The sequence below is a fragment of the Medicago sativa genome, chromosome 4 (genome assembly GCF_051527215.1).
Source record: "Medicago sativa cultivar Bolivia chromosome 4, Bolivia_mono, whole genome shotgun sequence".
Taxonomy (NCBI): domain Eukaryota; kingdom Viridiplantae; phylum Streptophyta; class Magnoliopsida; order Fabales; family Fabaceae; genus Medicago; species Medicago sativa.
Genome location: NC_140752.1, coordinates 82,171,822 through 82,194,054, shown reverse-complemented (window position 1 = coordinate 82,194,054; position 22,233 = coordinate 82,171,822). Strand labels below are relative to the sequence as shown.

The window sequence follows — 22,233 nt, the reverse complement described above, 5'->3', positions numbered from 1 at the left end:
TCTGTGAAGAATCAAAACTATGATGAGAAGACTTGATCGATAAATTTAAATTATGATTTTCTAACATTTGTATTGTAAAAATGGTCTGAGTATCGTCATTCATTTAAAATGTCTTTTTTTTTAATTATCCTTTTAGAGTTAATTTTATCATAATTCAAATTCAAAATTTAAAACAAGTGAGATAAGGTGTATTTATCTCAATTTCGTTCTTTTTGCTCTTTTTATTACGCTAACGCTTATAAATTGTACGCTTACGAATTATAAATGGTGTTTATATTAAATTTGATTAAATGTATAGGGATTAGATTAGATGTTTGTGAATTTCATAGTTTGTCTTTTTTAGTGACACAAATAGTATATCAAATATAATATGAATTTTTTTTAATGACATTAATAATATAACATAATTCACTTAAAAAAACAATATAACATTATTATAGAAAAATTTGTATTGAAATAGTGAAAAAGTCAATCTAAAATCTTGTATCCCCTCTATTTATAGTATATATTTACATTTCTTATTATTTTACCATTCTCTCACGAAGTTGAAATTAACTTAACATTTCTTTTGGGTATAAAATTGGTATAAATTTTTTACCACCATTTAGTGATGGCTAAAATCCGTCGGAGAGTTTATGGGACACATAAGACGTGTTCTCATCACTCAAATGGATTTTTTTTCCTTCATATAGATGGGTTAAAAATCGAATCCTTGACCAAATATTTAAGTGGATTAAGTGGACCAAGACCTATACGATTAGACCAATTTATTGTTGGTGAATTTAACTTATCTAACTTTAACATCTGGTGAAAAATAATGATAAAATGATATAGCAAATCAAACTTTTATATACAAAGAAGGCAACTTCTATTGTGCAGAATGAGATAAATTTTATTTTTTTGAATGAGATAAATTTTAGATCATACATAAATTAGTTTTTATCATTATATCAATAAATTTTACTATAAAATTAAATAAGATATGATGGGATTTATTAATCAAGTTGTGAATACACATTTATGTATAGTATAAGATTATTTGACTTGCTCACATTAAACAAGTGAATAAAGAACGAGCCATTAATTTGCGTGAATTTAAATGATTTAATGTAAAGAACAAATAACATAATTATAGAATTGGCCTGAATACTCATGAAAATATATAAAGTAAGATTTTTTTATGCCACGTGTCACTTCCACATTCATTCTCAATATTTTTATTATTTTTCTATTTTTTAAAACCAATATTTGATTTGGCAACCTGAGACCTTGAGAAGGAGCACACTTCCAGATCCCAAGCCAATACCACTAGACCAACCCATGTGGGTTCTGTATGTGCTTCTATAAATTTACGAGTATTTATAATATGGTTTATTTTATTATATTCGTGTATATTTATTAAGATATTCGTCACATACCAATCCGTGATAAATTTTATTTGCGGATAACATACATAATTTTTTTTAATCTTCTTGAATATGTCGAACCCGAGCAACGCCGGATAAATACACTAGTAATCATATACAAATTAGTTTTCACCCTTGAATCAATAACTCTCACCATTAAATAAAATGTTGTAAGAAAATTTTGTACTTTCATTTATACTTTAACATACACTATAACGAACTGTAGGGGGTAGGACATATTTGAAAATTGCAAATTAATAAAAAATCATTTCTTTTTTTGACAATAGCAAAATCATCTCTCAATTTGTGCAAAATAACATTTAAAAGACATGTAGGACTAGTAAACAAATCAATAAACAAAATTACGAATATACAGAACAGTAATGGAACGATTGTGGAGCTCACAGAGATCAAAAGATGTATTGAAGACGATGGTAATTAATAAAATGGAACAGATTGTTGAAAACCGCCGAGAGAATTTGGAATACACAACACAACTATCTAATGGGGTGATACTGATCTGAAACTCGCTTTGGCGGAAGCTTTCGCAGAATGAACAACACCAACGCTGACGGAACAATCTCCACCAACTGCACCACAAAATAATCAACAAAGCAAAACCATTCCATTTAAATAACAATACATTTCAAAACATTTTTCAACCAAATGCAATATGAGAAATGTTGGAAGACTTTGAAACTTACCAAATAATACACTAAGTTAAGCATGGGATGGGACATAACATCAAGATCTGCTTCCTGATCAAATGCAGAAACAGCAAGCTACATAGAAACCAATATCTTGTCAAAAAACAATAACTTCATATATACATGTAATACATAGTTTCAAAAAGAAAGAAACTCACCAAAGCACATCTTATCAAGAAACATATGCAGCAAATACTTGTAACTGACCCAACCTGCCAAGATGGAAAAAAATAGGTATCAATTTTATCGATTAAGTACTCCTACAATGTTACACTTTGAACATATGCACTTGTTTTTACAATGTCAATAAGGTTAATTACACTTACCGAAATTTCTTGATAAATATGATATTAGTTACTTTTGCTTATAATAGAAGACCTGAGGAACTACATGGTCAGATACTAACCTCATAAAGCTTCTTTTGACGACCTCTAGACTCGATGGGGAAGCGCATCAAAAGGAAAAACAACCTACATCATTATGAGCAGGTTAGTGCTAAACTGACGAAACAAGAATGGTGCCATTTGAAAGCTGACAGTATACTATATACCTTCCACCATACAACAAAAATCCAAGAGCAGCACAAAATGATATAACTGCAAAACAACATTATAACAAAGTTCAGAGCCCCATATAAATACTATACATTAACAAAAATGATATAACTGCAAAACAACATTATAACAAAGTTCACTGCCCCATATAAATACTATACATTAAAAAAGCTCAGTATTCTTCATAATAAATATAGTATCGACATAGATATTTGATCTTCTAAATACATGTTTGGATTGACGCAAATTTGACAGAATCACGGTTACCATGATTTTTGACAAAAGCTACACTTTGAAGCTTCAACAAAAAATATGACCGTGCCAAGTCCACATGGAATAAATTCTGAGTAAAAAATCAATAACTAAAACAATGTTAGTAGAAATAACCTGCAAGGAAGAGTTTAGCAGCTTCAATGCCAGCGACAGTTTTGCTTGCAGTCATGTAAATCCAGATGCAAATCTATAAATGTCAGATGGGAAAAATATGAGAAAGAGGCATTTTCATTAAATTAACTTTTAAAGGACTAGAGGTATTCAAGAAAATCAACACTGTATGCTTACCTGTATGAGGTAAACAACTCCATTTATTGAGAAATAAGCGGGCCTGAGTTTTTGTGCAGGTTCACTTCTAGCCTGAAATACATTTGAGGCACACAAACTGAATATAATTTGAAGCAAAAATATATTTTGTTATTTGAACTCTATTAAAAGAAAGTTGATATACCTGGTGATATATCTCAGCCCAAAATAAGACAAGCAATGTATAAGTAGAGAAAAATAGAAGACCGGGAACTTCCATTAGCACCTGCTCAAATACCTATAACATGATATGATGACATAACAGGTGAGAACATGATTGGAAAATAAGGTAAAGATGAATAGAAAATGGGAAAAAAGTTTTAAATATGAATGTTATCATTGAATCTTTGTATTTCTTTATGAACTGACTTCTTATTTTAGATTTGAGAATAGGAAAATACCTTTGGTCTAATTGCGAAAACACTTTTGTACAAACCAAAAAGAACAGCCCTCACTGCAAATATCATAAATAAATATAGATATTAGGTGCTGTGTAAAACGTTTACAAATACATTCAATCAAATCACATACTATCATGCTACTTGGTTTGGTTAAGTTATTAGAATATCTCCACATATATCTAATGTCTAACAGGGTGACAGGTGATTAGATGCATTTACAAATTACAAATTAAATCAATATAAATCAAGTGTGAATAGGAATATCATACTGACTATGAACGAGTTCAATGTTGAATATATAAGAGAGAAAACATATATTGAGGTTTTGGGAGGAAATGTGATGTCCTAATCTCTTGGTGGTCATGGATCATCAGTCAATTGCTACTCCTTGACGCTCACTTGGACTCCCCCAACAATTGGTATAAGAGCACGTACCGGTCCAAATTGTTGGGGAGCGGTAGTGGACCATGGTGTTAAATCCTTGTATCGAAACTCATCGGTATTGTCGGTGGTATGTTCTGTCGGTTGTAACGGTGATGCAAGTATGGGATGTAGGAGACTCACAGTCTCTTCTTACTCTACGCAATCTCTTGGACACTCCAACAAAAATATAAGCTAATAGAGCTACTAGATGATTCATAACTCTTTACCTCCATTGACAAGAAAATTCATCAAGTGAAAAACTTTCTGTGTTGTCCACCCATATTCAGGTACCCTCATTTGAATCCGCACCAATTGTATCTGAAGAACAGAAAGAAAAAAAGTATGATTATCGATTCCATTAATAAAATTTGCCTTGGAAACATTCATAGTATACTAAGTATAATTGTTTTAGAGATCTCAATATCAAAAACCAGAATTTTTATCATAGAGAAATACAAAGGTTTGAAAAGTGAAAACCAAAATAATAGAGTGATTGATCTAAGATTTTACTGGAAAATACAAGAAAAAGACATACAAGGGCAATAAAAGAAACCGTTGCATAAGCGGCACATAGGGTATAGTAAATGCCTCTCTGCAATTGATCTGAATCATCAATCTCATTCCACCACTGAGTTGTTGGAGCCTCTCCTTCTATAAACGTAAAGGTTTTGGTCCTAAGTGAAAATGCCATTGAAATTGAAACCTGAATGAATAACAAACAGAGAATCTCAAACAAGAAGAAGAAGATCAGAACCGAGCAAAAACAAAGAGAAGAGAAACATGGGAAGTTTGTAGGTATACACGTGGCGAGATTTCACGTCATACACGTAGGTGTGTTGTTAAACACGTGTGACATCGTGGCATATTCTAATAATAATGTTGTGCAAAGGACATGACATGAATATGATATACTTTGGGGATTGAGTACGTACGGTGATGAGGATCAGGATTGATTGATCTTGATTTGGTTGGTATGTTGAGTTGTGTTTTGTGTTTTGACTTGACTTTATCATATTCCTTTCCTCCTATCAATTAGGGCACGTGTTAATGTTTAACACTTGGTAATTTTTTCATACAAAAAAATGCTTCATAGTTGACCTTTTTTTCCTCTTCATAAAAAATTTCACTTTTAAAACGGTGTATTTTCATGACATTGCTAAGATTACATTTATAAATTTTTTTTAGTAAGTAACTAAGGTGCGTATTAGCATCATACATCTTTTTACTTTGGTTTAAAGTACTCTTTCTCTTTCTTCAATTGTCATTAAAAACATATGTCTCTTAAAGTAATTTTGTCATTCATATTCATCAATTTCTTTTTTTTGCATAAACTAAAATGAGATATATTAAAACTGCATATGAAACACCTTGCACAAAAGGTGCAAAAAGCGAGACGCTGCTAAATATTTACAGACAACAAGGTGCCAAATAAAGAAAGACACCCTCAAGTAACTAAAAACATAAATTACTGGTGCACTCTCATACAAAGGAGCGGATATTTCTACCTGTCATAATAACAGTAATTAAAAATATGTTCTCTTGCTCAAAAACAATCACGTTGCTGTGGCACAGGAAAGAAGAAAACCTTATTCTATTTTTTATTTATTCTTTGTTTTGATTAACCAACGCCAAAATCTTTATTTCCATTGTCTTTTATTATGAAACATCTCTGCTCTTGGCAAGAAACAAAACACCACCGTCCATGATTTTTTATAATACCTTCATTCCCTTTGTTCATCAGCACAGGGTTATCAATTTGTGTCAAAACTAGAGCTATTGAAATTCCAATTCCAACCAGAATGACAAATTAACATATTCTTTTGGTAGAAGACAAACTTAACATATAATGACACAAAAGTTTAGCTAGCAGAACCAGAAATGAAGAGTGCTGGTAGGAGAGAGAAAATGATGGTAGTAGTTCAAAACCTCTTTACGGGGAAAACAAGAAAAAAATTGGGGAAATTAATTGTATGTTTTCAAAAAACAAAGAAAATTACTCTCTTACCCTTTAATCTAAGTTCTTTAAAAAGAAAAGAAATGGTTTTTAATGCACGCCTTCTAAAATTCAAGAGGGTGTACATTAGCATTGCCCATATATATATATATATATATATATATATATATATATATATATATATATATATTGGTGGTTTGTGCACGAAATGTATGAATCAAAAATGCATATTTAGTATGCGAAGAATAAGAGAGATTTGCATTATTTGAGAGATATATATTGGTGGTTCATGCATGCAGTTGGTTGTAATATTTGTAGTTGAAATGCATGACTCTAATAGTCATATTTTATTCGAAGAAACAACCATTTTGCTATTTGGATGTGCACCTCATTCCCATAATGGTCTCTGACTCGAAAAAAAATATAAAACAATTCTTGGATGTGAACTATCGTTAACCACTTTGTCATTGACGTGAAAATTGGCCGTTAAAAGTTGATCTGTCAATTGTTTTGGTTGACAAGATATATGACGTGACCCTAGCGACTAAAGTGACAGAAACCACACCAAAAATATTACTTTAAATCCTAAAATCTCAACTCATCCCTCCCTTGTTCACTTCCAAATCTCTAATCATACCAATTCATCCCTCATTCATAAAATCTTTTATTTAATACCAAAATCGAATCACATGATGATATTAATAACAAACTACATTAGCTAAAGAAACGGCATACATGCAGGGCCGGCCCTAGGGCATAGGCCGCGAGTGCGACGGCCTAGGGCCCTTGCCGGTAGGGGGCCCAATTTTTTTTAAGGTGGAGGGTGTATATAGAAATATTTGGATTTTCGGGGGTATATATAGCAAAATTCTCTGAAAAGGCCCAAACTTTGAGATGATATAGGAACGGGCTGAAATCTGTTAATGTTTTTGGCCCTTTTAGTGAAATTTGCTATATATATCCCCTGCAGCACAATAATTTCTATATACACCCTCCCTTAAAAAAATTTGGTTGTTCTTAATAATATGCTCGAAAATTTATTATCGAAGAAATTGGTGATATTTTTTTGGGCCCTTTGTTCCTAATAATGTGCTTCACTAATATTAAAAATATCGACGATATTTATTATCCAAGAAATTGAGATAATTTTCATAACAAATCAAATTTTATTTTAGTTGAAAATGAGGTGCTAAAATTTCAGTCTACTTCGCATGTGCTATTTTTATCTACTTCTACGATGTTGTATTTTGTTTTGGTGTATATAGAGTGTTTAATTTATTTTCAGATGTTGTCTAAAAAACATTTATTTGGTAGTGAAAAACGAAATAAAAAAATGAAATGAAGAGCTAAAAAAACACAACAATGAGCTAAAAAAATTATGATGTATTATCTAAAGGACCTTTTTTCATATTATGCCTAAGGCCCGAAAAAACTCTAGGAACGGCCCTGCATACATGTTAGCTGTCATCGGAAAGGGTGGGGATTTGACTTTCATATCAGAAAGCTAGAATGATGTATAGTGCCATTTTTAAGGTTTAACACTTCACTTAAGGTGTGTTATAAAAGGTGTGTATCATCATTTGAAAGAAACAAGATCCATATATACTAGTATTATACTACTAAATGAAAGTATGCTTTGCTTGATTCTTTTCTATAATTTATAAGTCCTTGAAATTGCTTGAATTATCTTGAAATTTATTCAAAACCAAATCTTTATTTCCTATAACTTTTGGTAGTTAAGGTGGAATCTTTCAATTATTTCTGTTGTGAGTTCATTAGACAAAATATAGAGGTCAATAAAACATAGGCAGTGGACCATTTCTGCTAAGGCATCTAGATATGAATTTTTTAGAAGTAGTTTCTAACTAAGACATCAAATGATGATAGTACTAAGATAGGTAAGCAACAAATGTAATAATATAACCATGGACAAAAGGCAGAAACCATATATACTAACATAGTTAGAACAATTTAGAAAACAAAAGCACAGGATCCCTTTCAAATGATGATCATGAGCCCTAGAAGAGTTATATTGGTATTGGAAGAATTTGAATTTGAGAATTTTGTAACACACCTTAAGTTAATATGAATCTAAATTTAGAAAACGATGATAGACACCTTTTGTAACAGCCTTGATTTAGAAAATGAACAAAAGGCAGAAACCATATATACTAACACACTAATTCAGATTTGGAATTAAACAAGGGACAGGTGAATTGGGATTTTAGGATTTAAAGTCTTTATATTTTAATCCTTAGAATCACATCATATATCCTTGTCAGTCAAAATAATTGTCAGCTCAGTTTTTAACGACCAATTTTAAGGACAAAAGAGGTGCATATCTATAGATTCTTTGGTATTTTTTCTTGAGCCATGCCCTATAAGATCTTAGCTTAGATATTAGATATAGCACAAGTGTTTCAAGTAACAATGTATTTACAGCTAATTATAGCATAAGTGTTTATCAAATAAGCCCCAATGAATAAGTTTTTTTTGGTGAATTTCATTTTTTTTTTTGGTGAATTCCCGATGAATAAGTTATCTGTATAACATAAGACAAAAGAAAATCAAACAATATAAAATTCATCAATTTAGTCTCTATTATATTAAGATGTTAGAGACTAAAATAACAGATATTCATATACATAGCAGATATTCATATACTTTAGATTATTAGATACTAAATTATGTCAAATACTTTGAGACTGCTTATTAAAGAGAAAGTTCTAGTTTAGGAACTACCAATAACATGACGAGGCACAAGTGGAAGGGGGGATAAAACTGCTACCCCATGGGAAGACTTTAGTCACAATAAAAGGACTGCGATAAATCGTGTTTCATTCCAATAGCCTTAATCACAATTCAAATTACAACATTTGCCACTTGTGGAGGACGGCATGGTAGCTAAACCCTAAGGTCCTTCGAGATGCAAATTAGGATAGAACTTTGGCAATATTGGTGATATTGTGGGTTTGTTTGATAAGACACAAAAACGAGCTTATAGTTTATAAATTTGTTTGACCAAAAAAGATCTATTTGGTAATATTTTTCACCACGAACTTATAGTTATTTCACGAGCTTATAAACTATTTTTCAAACGCTATTCCAAGTAGCGTTTGAACTTATGGCTTATCATTTCTTCTTTCAATTTTACCCTTATCATTTAATCTAAAATTCAGTTTTACCCTTTATAATTTCAAATAAAATATCTATGTTTTAAATGCTCACAAATGAAAGATCTACTTTTTTTTGAATAAAATTTCGTTTTTACTGTTACATTTCATTTTACATTTTCCTAAGGATAATTTAATTGTATATGGTTACATTAATTTTTTGTTCGAAGGACGTTATTTTTATTTGAGGAATGTTAGCAGCACTCACTTTTCAACACTCTCTCTAACACTCACTCTTTTATTGGGTAGAATGAATGTATGTCCCACTATTTTGTGTGGGTTCAATTTTCAAAGTGTAGACCCATAATGATTTAAACCAATAGGAGAGTGAGTATTAAAAAGAGTGTTCAAAAGAGAGTGTTGCTAGCATTACTCTTTTTATTTTGTTCGGTTAAATTCTTTGCCCATTATTATATTAAACTTGTCTTGCATCAAGTTTTATTTTCTTAGAAGGATTCACGTCTAGTTTATATATATATATATATATATATATATATATATATATATATATATATATATATATATATATATATATTTACAAATAGTTTTATTGTTATTTGTTACGTCTATATATTTTACTTTTTTATATTTTATCGTTATATTTTTTTATAAAGTATACTGAAATGAAAATAAATACTAAAATATAAAATAAAGAGTCAATATCTATTATATAAAAGATATATAAATTAATAATTTAAATTAGCAAATTTCAAATATTTTGGTTGTTAATTTTATTATAAATTAATAATGTCTTTTTATGTCATTTTACACAAGGGCCTGTTTGGTTTGGCTTCTGAGAAGCAATTCTAGCCCAAAATCAATTCTCTACAGTGCCAAAAGCAATTCTAGCCAAAAACAACGTGTTTGGTTCAGCTTTTCAGAATTGCTTTTATCCTCCAAAAGCAATTCTCCATGAAGCTACAAATCCTAGTTTCTAGCTTTTCTAGAATCAATTCTCCTTGAACAACGTGTATAGGTTTGTATATTTTATTATTACAACATGTTATTTTACTTTATTGCCCTTTATCAATTCTCATTCTTTATCAATTCTCCTTTAGCTATGTCTATTTTAGTAATTATACATTCAAAAGCAATTCTACATAATTGCATCCAAACATAAATCATTTTGTTTAATCAATTCTACATAATTGTATCCAAACATAAATCAATTCTCTCAGAATCAATTCTGTCAGAATCAATTCTATCAGAATCAATTCTCTCAGAATCAATTATATTCAAAGCTGAACCAAACGGGCACTTAGCAGCTAATTAAACCGTTGATTTTACCAAACACTTTAATTAACTTATCAACTATAAGTCATCAGTCATCAACTAACTGGTATAAGTTATCAGCTATCAGCTATAAACTATCCACTGTTCTTACCAAACATAACCTGTTCCTATCTCTCTCTTAATCAATTACTACCTCCGTCCCTAATTATAAGACCCTTTTGAGAATTTTCTTTGTCCCTTTTTATAAGACCCCTTTGCTATTTTCAACTACATTAATTATTTCTTTACATACATGCCCCTATTTATCATACATATTTTTCTTCAATTAGCAATAAATAACATATGGAAAACATAAATTAACTCTCTCTCTTAAGGATAAAATTGTAAAAACAATAGTAATTACTAACAACTTTAATACAAATATCCATTTTCTTAATTCCCGTAATTTTAGCAAAAGGGTCTTATATATAGGGACGGAGGTAGTACTCTCTTATTTAAATAATTTATTTTATTCATTCATTCATCATAATCAGTCAGGTTAGGAGTATTTATATAGGGTATGTTTGGATCCATGGAAAGACAAGGGAAAGAAAGGATAGGGAAAGAAAGTGAGTGGATACAGTAGTTTTCCACCGTTTGGCAGGACAAGGAAAGGATAGGGAAAGAAAGTTTTGAGGTGGGACCCACACTCAAAAACTTTCCACAGCTGCAAGGACGGAAACAGGAGGAATGCATCAATTTCATGGTAAAATACCCAAAATACCCTCAATATCATATATTATTTGCATTGTACATTTTTTTTTTAGGAATTAACATGGTGCTTTTTCCGTTCAAAAAAAACATGGTGCTTTTTTTTTTTTTTTTAAGGGACCATTAACATGGTGCTAGTGCATAGTACAAGAAAATTATGATTTTGACACATATGTAGATACAATATTTAATTTAAAATGACATATGTAGCCAAAACATTTCAAGGATGTAATTGTCTTTTTATAAATATACACATCACTCTTTCCTTTCACTTTCTATTCCACTTTCTTTTATACCAAACAACCAAAACAATCCTCTCACTTTCTATTCTTTTTCTTTCCTCGTATAATCTTTCCTCACTCTTTCTTTCCTTTCATTTTCTTTGATCATCCAAACACACCAGTAGAGTTAGCATTTAGACATATACTCCATGTCAATCAATCCTATCTTTTCATTACATTACCGCGGATAGAGAAATGCTTGTTATCGTGACAAGACTCGTCCCGAACGTGTCCCGAATGACGTGGCAACAACAACAACTTTCACTATTTTCACTTTTTAATTTAATTTAATTAATTCAGTTTGTCTTCTCTCCTCTCCCTATATCTCTTTCATCTTCCACCCCCCTAAGGCAACAACAACCTTTTCTCCTTTGCACTTTCCTCTTATTTTGATTGAGGGTGTACCCGTGAAGATTATTTGGCTATAGGAGAGAAGCAAAAACTTAAGGAAATTGAAGCTTTTAAGATGCCAAAGAACAGGTAGTTCTTACTCTTTGGTGTTCTGTTGAAAGTTGAAACCTGCAGTGCATTGTAACTCTTTGGAATCACCTTTGGTTCATGATGATGGTAGCAAAGAGAGTTTGCTACATCTATTTTCTAATTGCAGTTGTAATAATATTTTCCATAAGCTTGACACTTTATTTATAGACGCCATGGAAAACAATCAGCTGAATATCAATTTTAGATACCCTCTTCAATTAACAATGGGACGGTGTTCGGTGCTTAACAGGCTTATATGATTGTAACTAGCTAGTGTGCAGTCTAGTCTTATAAAAAGAAAATATAAAAAAATCGTGAAATTCTCGTGAAAATGTGGCTCGCGACATATAGCACAGCTCCCGCGGATAAATTACCAACATTAATTTTTACAACCATAATAGAAATTAATTCATTTACTCAGTAACGTAATAAGGGGAGTATTGGGAGGAAGGCAGCGCCTCTTTGAAAATGCTCCTAAAAAGAGATGCTAGATTTTTGACTTTGCATTGATGAGTCATAAATTGCAGATTTGTACGTTTGTTCAGCGTTTAGGCTCTAGAAAGATGACAGACAGGTTGTAGAGTTAATGATCTGATCGAAAATTCCAAACCTGCAGGTTTGACTTCATTTAATAGAGGAGATCCACTAGTTAATGTAAAGGGTCTTGCTAACTATTGCTCAGGGCTTTAGAGTTAATGATCTGATCGAAAATTCCAAACCTGCAGGTTTGACTTCATTTAATGGAGGAGATCCACTAGTTAATGTAAAGGGTCTTGCTAACCATTGCTCAGGGCTGTAGAGTTAATGATCTGATCGAAAATTCCAAACCTGCAGGTTTGACTTCATTTAATGGAGGAGATCCACTAGTTAATGTAAAGGGTGATGGCAATGGTTAAGGAAGCCAAAAGTAGCATGTTTGCATTGGTTTCAACAACATTTTGACTTTTAAAAAGTTAAATTTATCACTTTTCACCATTTCTCAATACTATATTTCTATTTTTATCCCCTTATCCAATGCCCCAAAGGGCAATGGTTAGCATTCTCCTAATGTAAATGAAAGTACGCGTTGAAAAAAAGAACTATGCTATTGTTGACGTGAAAATTTGATAAAATTACCCTACAGTTAAACTTTTTATGTTGTTGATCTTCTAAGCAAGATACTCCTTCTGGTCACTATTATAAGTAAAAATCAACTTTTTAAGTTCATTCATTAAATGATGTTTTTAGTCTACATTATTGACCAAATACATCATTTATTGAATGAATCTAAAATGTTGACTTTTGTTTATAATAGTGACCAGAGGGAGTATATTCATCACGTAATTGTAAAGATTAATTTATAAAATCAAATAAAATCATAAAAGTTGCAAATTAAGCTCTACCTCAAAATTTTGAGTCACATTTGTTAATACATATAAAATATAGAACAAATAAAAAATATTTAGTTTTTTTAATAGATAAATTTTACAGTAATTTTTTTATAAAAATAAACGATATTCTAAATTGATAGAGTACATTCATAAAATACAAATTCAAAATCGTTAAAAACAAAAATGATGAATATATGAACAAACTAACAACATCCATGTTAATAATATAAAACGACAAAGTACACATGCCTACAAATATGATTATATTCAAGCCAGTGAAATAGTCATGTTTTCTAATCTGCAACATTGACGATGCAAAAGTCATTTATTTTACAAAACTAAATTAGTCCACTCAAATTAACAGCGGGGAGAATCAAACCTCGGACCTTGAGGAGGAGCAGACTCTCTTGTCCCAAGCCAACACCACCACACCAATTGAAGTGGGTTACGACGCAAAAATCATTGACTGAATATGAATTTGATCAAAGCTAATATTTCAACATAAATCAAATAAACACTGCACTAAGACAAAAAATAATAAACACACCTTACAAAGACGGAGAATTAAAATAAATAAAGTCTTGCTATACGACGAAATCACAAAACCAACGAAAAAAAGTTAAACATACGTGAAAAATCACTTATTTAAATAAAAGAGAAAGAAAAACAAACTGAACCAGTGATTTTAGATTAAAATTGATCCTAAATAACCCTTCTTTAGTAGATCAAAAAAGAAGAAAAATTGCGACGGCTTGGGTTTGAGAAAAGGAAAAGAGAGAGTAGATAAACTATAACTTAATTGTTTAAAAATAATTTGATTTAATTGACTCATGTTTTTTTTTCTTTCAGATAAAAATGTTTTTTGGTGTTAAAATAGTGAAGTTTGATATCAAATGTGACGTTTTGCCATTATATATTTATATTGAATTAAACAATAAATTTAAACTTAAAAATCAATTCTGCTAGAACAAGAAGGTGCAATTTCTAACTTTATAAAGTAAAATCAATTTTTGAAGGACAATTTTTGCTTAAAAAAGTCTCAAAGATTTTAAAAGTTTTTGTAGGATTTTAATGACTTTCATGATTTTAAAAGACAATCAAGATTTCAATGGATTTACATCATAAGATTTTAAAGGATTTTATGGATTTACTCCCTCCGTCCCATATTACTTGACATATTTAGAATATTTGCATTATTCATGTAACATGCTTTGACTCTATTTTTCTACTAATATATAAAAACAAAATATAGCATATATAAAAACAAAATATAGCATATAAGATGTTGTTAGATTCGTCTCGATTAATATTTTCAAAATATCAAATTTTCGTGATTTTTTCTACTAAATTATTAAAGAAATTTAAGTTTAAAATTGTGCATTGACATACGTGACGGAGTCAACTAGGTCAAGTAATATGGGACGGAGGGAGTATAAGATTTCAAAAGATTTTATGAATTTTAAGGACTCGTTGAAAAGAAATGATTACAACACACTCTCTATCATAATATTTTGAATACATACTCTTATTTTTTATTTTATTCTTATGAGAGATAGAGAGAGGGGGAACAGAGGAGGGAGAGATTTTTATTTTATTTTTATGAGAGATAGAGAGAGGGGGAAGAGAGGAGGGAGAGAAGGGAGAAAAGAGAGGAGATAGAGGGATATATATATATATATATATATAGAGAGAGAGAGAGAGAGAGAGAGAGATAGAGAGGGGGAGAAGAGAGAGAGAGAGGGGGGGGAGAAAAGAAAGGGGAGAGAGAGAGAGAGAGAGAGAGAGAAGGGAGAAGAGAGAGAGAGACGAAGAGAGAAGGGAGAGAGAGGGGAGGGAGAAAAGAGAGGAGAGAGGGAAGGGAGAAGAGAGAAGGAAGAAGGGATAAGAAAGAGATAGTAAAATCTTTTAAAGAAAAACAATCCCAAGAAATCTTATGTCTTCATGAAAGACTTTTTTTTGTTAAAATTTCACTAGACAATCTCACAAAATCCATCAAAATCTAATTTATTAAACAATCCTTTGAAATTTGAATGATTTTGAATACCATGAGACTTTTTTTAAGTGATGAAAAGTCTTGATTGAATACCTCAAGACTTCTTTAAAATGACAAAGAATCTTGATTGAATACCACAAGACTTTTTTTAAATTGCAAAGAGTCTTGATTGAATACCACAAGACTTTTTCATAATTAAAAAGTCTTTTAAAATTTCTTAGAATCCTAATCCAATAAATCCCCCTAAAAATCCTAATCCAAAGTGATTTACTTTTACCTTATAAAATAACTAAAAAATCTTTTGTGTAAAAAAAAAAAAAGAGTAAAAAACCTTTTGTAGTTGTTGTTAGACTGAGGGGGTGAAGAAAATTTGCCGACCCTATGAGTGGACCCCACAGTACCTCCACACGGGCAGGAAAAAGGTGAGAAACACAACAACACAACCAATGCAATGGAAAAGAAATGAGGAAAGAATGAACAAAGTATGAAAACAAAAACAGCTGTAACAATAATGAAAGAAACAAAAGAAACAGTGTCAGGTCAGCATTAGTAAGCAATAAACAACAACACACGACACGGGAAACTGAAACCGAAAAGTCAATAAGGGCAACCTTGTTCCATTTCTTAGCAAAACGACTTCAACACACGACTTTCTCTTCTTACACATAATAACTTAACAAGAACGGTTATTAATATTATCATCAATCAAATTTAAACACCCTTGTAACAATCACACACAACCCAGATCTTCCTTCTGCTTTTTTCTGATCAAAGTTTTCATTTTTAATAGGTAAGGAATTTTCGGATTACAAAAATTTATGCCTTTTTTTTATGGGGTGTTGTTCTGGATGATAAAAAATTGTTTTTTTTTAATGATCGTGTTTTTGTGCTGATAATTCACTGTTATTGGATATTATTTTTTGTAAAGTTATGGACTTTCGTTGACGTGATGTTTTTTGTTGTTGAAGGTTAGCTGAAGAATTGGATGCTGAATTATATACAGAAAATTTGAGGTGGGAGTTGGAATATATGGACAGTCTTTGTTGCTTCAGCTCCAGTCAGGTGAGGAACAAATTCTTCTACCCAATTTTGTAATATTTCTTCTTTTCTATTTCGAATGATCAATCTCCATGCATATAATTTTTGAGTTTTCCTTTGGATTTCACAAGGAGGTACTTGGTTGACCTGGTTTGTTACTATATCGTATATAGTGTATGTCCACTTGACATGAGACTAATAGTTTCTTGTTGGACTCAAAATTTTCTAATTTTTTTTTTTTTGAGTGATGATCCAATTTGTTACTTCACAATTTTCTGTACAAAAAATACTCCCAAACTAGTCTCTGACATATTTTTACTAGGGACAAATTAGTCCCCATGTTTTATTGAGTTAGGGACTAATTTGTCCTGCGTATGAAAATGTCAAAGACTAGAACTATTTTGGGTTTTATTTTTTGTCGGGGACTAAGTTGATCTGTGAGAAAATTGTCAGCAACCAAATTGGGTTTTCTCTACAAAAAGTGTTGTCAATTGCAAAAAATAGTGGTTTTTTCAAATTCTGATACGCTACAAGGCTATAGTGCCAAAATAGCCGCTATTTGATGACACTTTCTACTAAATAGTAGGGCAATAGTGATTTGTTCATCAAATTCTGCTATACTCTTATGCTATAGGGCCACTGCAGCCTCTATTTGACAACGCTGTTTGCACATGCTAGTAAATTAGTTGTTATATTACTAGTTATAACTCCTTCAATGTCTCTTTTCTCTCCAACTGAGTTGCTTACTTTGATAAAAATTGAAATTGGAAGTATAGATTTGTTTTTGTGGCTGTCAGTACAAGTTCTTCTAAAAGCTCAATTCCAAGCAAGCTTGTAAGATTATGCAAGAATTCTTTAAGCTTGAAGTGCGAATAGTTCACGAGCATGCTTTATCTTGTACTAATGTTTAGTTATAGAGAATGGTGGCGTCATGAAGGACTTTTCTGTTACTATAGGATTACACCAAATATTACCATCTTACCATCTTACATTGGTTTTTGATGTGCTCGTTTAATATATCCATGATCCCCTGTCTCAATTCATGCTTTTTTGTAACAGGAGTAGAGCTAAATTGAGATAAACAGCCTAATAAAGCCAAAAATATAGAAACCAATTTAGGTACATCAATCAAATAGGCATAACACTTAGCGAGACACTCAGTCATGAACCAAACAGAGAGGAACAGATAAAGGAAAATAGGAATGAGCTAATTCAGGGAAAACAGACAGAAATCAAGACACGGGCAAGAATACAACACTCGAATGCTTGAATAAGATCCAAACAAGTTTGACACGAGGAAAATAACTAATGGATATGAACATTATCAAACAATAGGAGTTTCAGATCCATTGGAACTTGTGATGGTCTAACTATCACTGATTGTCCACATTCCTGTAATTATTCCACGCTTCATATGCACAGTACCGAGTTTGAGGTAGGGGTGCTTAAAATCTCATATCAATTAGAGCTGCAGCCTAGTTAGTCCTTGTAAGGCTTGAGTAGTCCCTACCTTAAGCCAATTTTGTGAGGTTAAATTATACCCTAAACCTAATTTTGAGATGGTAGTGGAGTCTATCCTAAATCTGTTATTGGGATAGGATCTCTGTTATTTCACCCACTTTTGTCACGCTCTTGATGTTTAGTCCTAGATGTGAGGGAGGTATATAGATCATTTTTATTCCAATAGAGGTATGAGGTGTGTGTTTGGACTCCTACACTTCAACTAGAGATTTGACCCAGGCAATGCTTATTAGGCTTGATTAGTCCTCAACTTACTATGCAGTTTTGTGGGGATGAGTTAGGTCCTAGCCCTACGCCAAAATTTTACGAAACTTTCATTCGGTTTCTTTTATCGTGGTTGTTTGTGCTGATAGGCAATATACTGATTATGGGATGATGATGATGGAGTTATCACTATTTCTCTGGTCTTATTAAATTTGCTGCTTATTAAGATGAAAACATGAGTTTTTTGAGTACGAAGTGTGCTTCTCCATTTCATTTCTAACTGTGGTTGGTTTCCTACGTATACAGATGTAAAATGTTTCTTTCCTTTATTATATATTTGTGAAATGTGGCTTGGTTTAACATGTCTTATAAACTCTTCTATTATTGAACTTGATTTTTGTGTTTAGGGGCGTAATTCATGCAACTCTGGCAAAGGCAAGAGCAGTCAGTCGCCGGTCAAATATGGCTTCAGCCTTGTTAAAGGGAAAGCCAACCATCCAATGGAGGACTATCACGTAGCAAAAATTGTCCATTTCAAAGGACAAGAGCTAGGACTTTTTGCTATATACGATGGACACCTGGGAGACAGTGTACCGTCATATTTGCAAAAGCATCTCTTTTCTAATATCTTGAAGGAAGTGAGTTGTTGAATCAAACTAAAGATATTATGTATTGGTTATTGCCTCACATTTGATTTCTCCGGAAAAGGGCTTTTCTTCATTTCTATTTTATGTTGTCTGTGGTACGACAATTTTCTTTCTGTTCTCAAATTCCCATACTTTTGGCAAAAAGTATCATAACGTTCTTGCGAAAGAACCTTGTAAAATTGACTTAATTTACTTGTTTTTTATTTTTGGAAAGGGACGTAATACTTGTTGAACCTTTGTAACTATTTTTGTTAACTATTTATGTTGTGATTTTATATAGGACGACTTTTGGAATGATCCATTCATGTCCATTTCTAAAGCTTATGAGTCGACAGATCAGGCAATTCTTACTCACAGTCCTGATTTGGGGCGAGGAGGATCAACTGCCGTGACTGCAATTCTCATAAATAATCAGAAACTATGGGTCGCCAATGTTGGAGACTCCCGAGCAGTTCTATCAAGGGGAGGGGTAGCGGTACAAATGTCTACTGATCATGAACCTAATACGGAACGTGGCAGCATTGAGAACAGAGGCGGCTTTGTCTCAAACATGCCAGGTTTTCCAATTAACCCTGAGATCTATGTTGTGTTGGTTTTACATGTTCAACGCTGATTCATCTTACTGCTCCATAACGTTTCGTTCATTTATGGTATTGTGTGATCTCATTTGCATTGGACAATTATAGCGCGGGAAAGAAATAGATGATATGTCTGTGACAGAGAGAGGGATGGGGATAGATTTTGATTATGACATATGCATGATTTGTACTCGTTGCAAAAGTATAGAATGGGTTGAATGAAAGTTAGAAGGGAAAAATTGGTTAACTAAATCTTAAAATATCAGTTTTTTGAGTTTCATTTATTATTGTAGGAGTAAAATAAGTTGCAGTCCTTGTGAAATAAAAGAAGGTTTCTTGTCCTCGCTTTTTTTCCAAAATATGTTGGATATATTCATACCCTAATGATTCGGTAGTTGTATTTCAGAGTTAGATTGATACAAACCATATTTGCATAGAAGGTTAATCGCTAAGTGTTTCTAAGTATTACAAGGATCTTGATAAAAAAAGGTGTATTACATGGATGCCAATTGTTGACACAACCCCCACCGCGATTCTTTTTCGTTTTAGTGTTTTCGATTTTGTCATGAATTTTATGGATTTGTTTGATCCATGAAGCCTACCTCATTTGGTGAGATAAGACTTGGTTATTGTTGTTTTTGATTTTGTAATAATTTCTTCATGTGGGTTATATCAGGAGATGTTGCTAGAGTGAACGGGCAGCTTGCGGTTTCTCGAGCATTTGGAGACAAAAACCTCAAAACACACCTGAGATCCGATCCTGACATTCAGTATGCTGATGTTAACCAAGATACTGAGTTTTTGATACTTGCTAGCGATGGTCTATGGAAGGTTTGTGATTGATCTCATCTCTTTTTGCCTATTATTATCTAAAGCTAAAAATGTACTTCTCATTCCTTTAAGTAGGTTTTATTTTGTCTCAACCAATTTTTTCCCCGACATTTCAACGACTATCCACACAACTAATTACATTCCAAAATCCAAATTCTAAGAGTGGCATGTATTTGGACAAATGTGCTATTGGCACTGCATCATGTAGGATTTCATTCCATTTTCATCACTTTATTATTATTCCACTTCCAATCCAAATAGTCTAGATTCTTTGTGCATCAACCATAATAGGTTTAATCCATCTTTTAAGAATTTTCAATCTCCATACCTTTGATTAAGAACGATCTTGTACTTAACATTTCATTTATTCCTCCAGGTAATGGCGAATCAAGAAGCCGTTGATATTGCAAAAAAGATAAAGGATCCACAAAAGGCAGCTAAACAACTAGCTACTGAGGCATTGAACAGAGACAGTAAGGATGATATTTCCTGCGTTGTAGTTCGTTTCAAGGGATGAAAGAGGGAACATACATACATATACATACTCTAAATTTTCAGGGTATATATATAGGATTTCCCATAGAAGGATGCAATCCCATACTCTACTCGTTATTTGGAGTTTTTCTTCAAAATAGCATTTGCCTCCTTCCTTTCATATGTATAAAAATTTATAAATTGAGATTCTTGAGTTTAGGTGGTGTGATATTTAGAATTTATTGATTCCTTGGTTGTGATATAGATTCATACATCATATTTTTCTTTGTAATATGGTTGATGTCATGGAGCAGTGTGATGATGGATGGCCACAGTTCATACACTATTGAACATGGGATTTATTTTAAAACCGATCGGTAATTGCTTGAAATATTGCTTGATTAATCTCCGGTTGCAATTCAGGTGAGTATGGTAATTGCTTGAGACATGAAATCATTTGTTCTCATTTTGTTGACCCCATCCCCTTCGCCGGGCATGCTTATGAAATCAAGAGGAAGTCCGTTTTTAGCTAAGGCGTTCGCCACCTTGGGATGTGAACTTGTTATATCTCTCCCTTTTCTTTTCTCTTTTTGGTTTGATGGTGGAGTTGACTGAGTCCAAAGAATGAATGTTGAATATTCTTACTCTCTCGGTCCTCCTCACACCAAACGTCCAAACCTATAGTTTTCAAATTATCTTTATCAACGGTTGACTGGAATGAAGATTGAATATGAATATACAATGCCTTGTTAGACAATAGAACGTAGTCATTGGTTCCTTCCTTCCTAATTATAAGATCGCAATTTGTCATTTTTTTATAAGATCACAATTTGCAAATGCAAATGAGTGTTTAAAGTTGAAGAGAACTCGTTTGTCACAATCAAGTTGCATATGATATATAAGACTAATGTTTTATATTTAAGTTGCAATTTCAATATATAATTTATAAAATTTAATTTTTAACATAAACCATTCTTGATAATGCACTATTTTTATAGATAGTCTAGATATTCTTGATGTAGCAATATCAATACATGGCACCTTGTAAAAGAAAGAGCAATACATGACACATTGCAGTTGGACCTAATTGGCAAAATAAATAAATATACATAAATGTAGGTGACAAAATGTAAAAAAAAAAAAAAATATAGGTGTCAATCATGTATTAATAATTATCATAATATTAATTCATATCCCAATTCAAACAAGGGAAGAAAAACGTTGGGAACACTTTTTGTAACACTCTTTTTCTTATTGGATGAAACCCATGTAAGTTTCATTACCTTTTTGGGATCTATTTTCAAAATATGGTATCCACATGATTTTCAAAATAAGAGTGAGTATTAAAAAGAGAGTGTATATAACACTCATTGACAAATAAAATCACATGACACATGTAGCCTTGATGTAAGATTTTTACATCTCATAAAACTATTTACATGTGAGTATATATAGGATCGTATCCACAGGGAGTTGCGTATATCTTAAGCATTTTCACAATATTTATCATATTAAGTGTTTGGATATAAAATGTTTGTTTGTGTAAAACTATTTTCCTATTTTCCACAGGGAGTTGCCTTGATCTAAGGGATCGTTTAAACATCGATTTCCCAAACATTTAAACGATCACAAAGTC

The 22,233-nt window shown here is 31.9% G+C and overlaps 2 protein-coding genes across 3 annotated transcripts; one reads left to right on the top strand and one right to left on the bottom strand.

Annotated features, from left to right (window-relative positions):
* Positions 1–1,660: 1,660 nt before the first annotated feature.
* On the bottom strand, positions 1,661–5,083 carry LOC146932678 (tobamovirus multiplication protein 1-like). Of its 2 annotated transcripts, none has more exons than XM_085704399.1 (12): positions 5,003–5,083; positions 4,606–4,773; positions 4,298–4,388; positions 3,648–3,700; positions 3,392–3,484; positions 3,229–3,300; positions 3,055–3,127; positions 2,664–2,709; positions 2,520–2,583; positions 2,272–2,325; positions 2,111–2,188; positions 1,661–1,996 (listed from the first exon to the last, which is right to left on the bottom strand). In XM_085704399.1, the coding sequence occupies exons 1-12, from the start codon at positions 5,081–5,083 to the stop codon at positions 1,904–1,906; spliced, it is 966 nt and encodes a 321-aa protein (XP_085560525.1). In that variant the 3' UTR covers positions 1,661–1,903. The 2 variants fall into 2 exon arrangements, with proteins under 2 accessions (XP_085560525.1, XP_085560526.1); XM_085704400.1 differs by having other exon boundaries at positions 4,872–5,048.
* Positions 5,084–15,890: 10,807 nt separating this feature from the next.
* LOC146932677 (putative protein phosphatase 2C 9) lies at positions 15,891–20,988 on the top strand. The gene is made up of 6 exons (XM_085704398.1): positions 15,891–16,094; positions 16,273–16,366; positions 18,475–18,705; positions 18,995–19,271; positions 19,969–20,123; positions 20,500–20,988. The coding sequence occupies exons 2-6, from the start codon at positions 16,334–16,336 to the stop codon at positions 20,638–20,640; spliced, it is 837 nt and encodes a 278-aa protein (XP_085560524.1). The 5' UTR covers positions 15,891–16,094; positions 16,273–16,333; the 3' UTR covers positions 20,641–20,988.
* Positions 20,989–22,233: the final 1,245 nt, after the last annotated feature.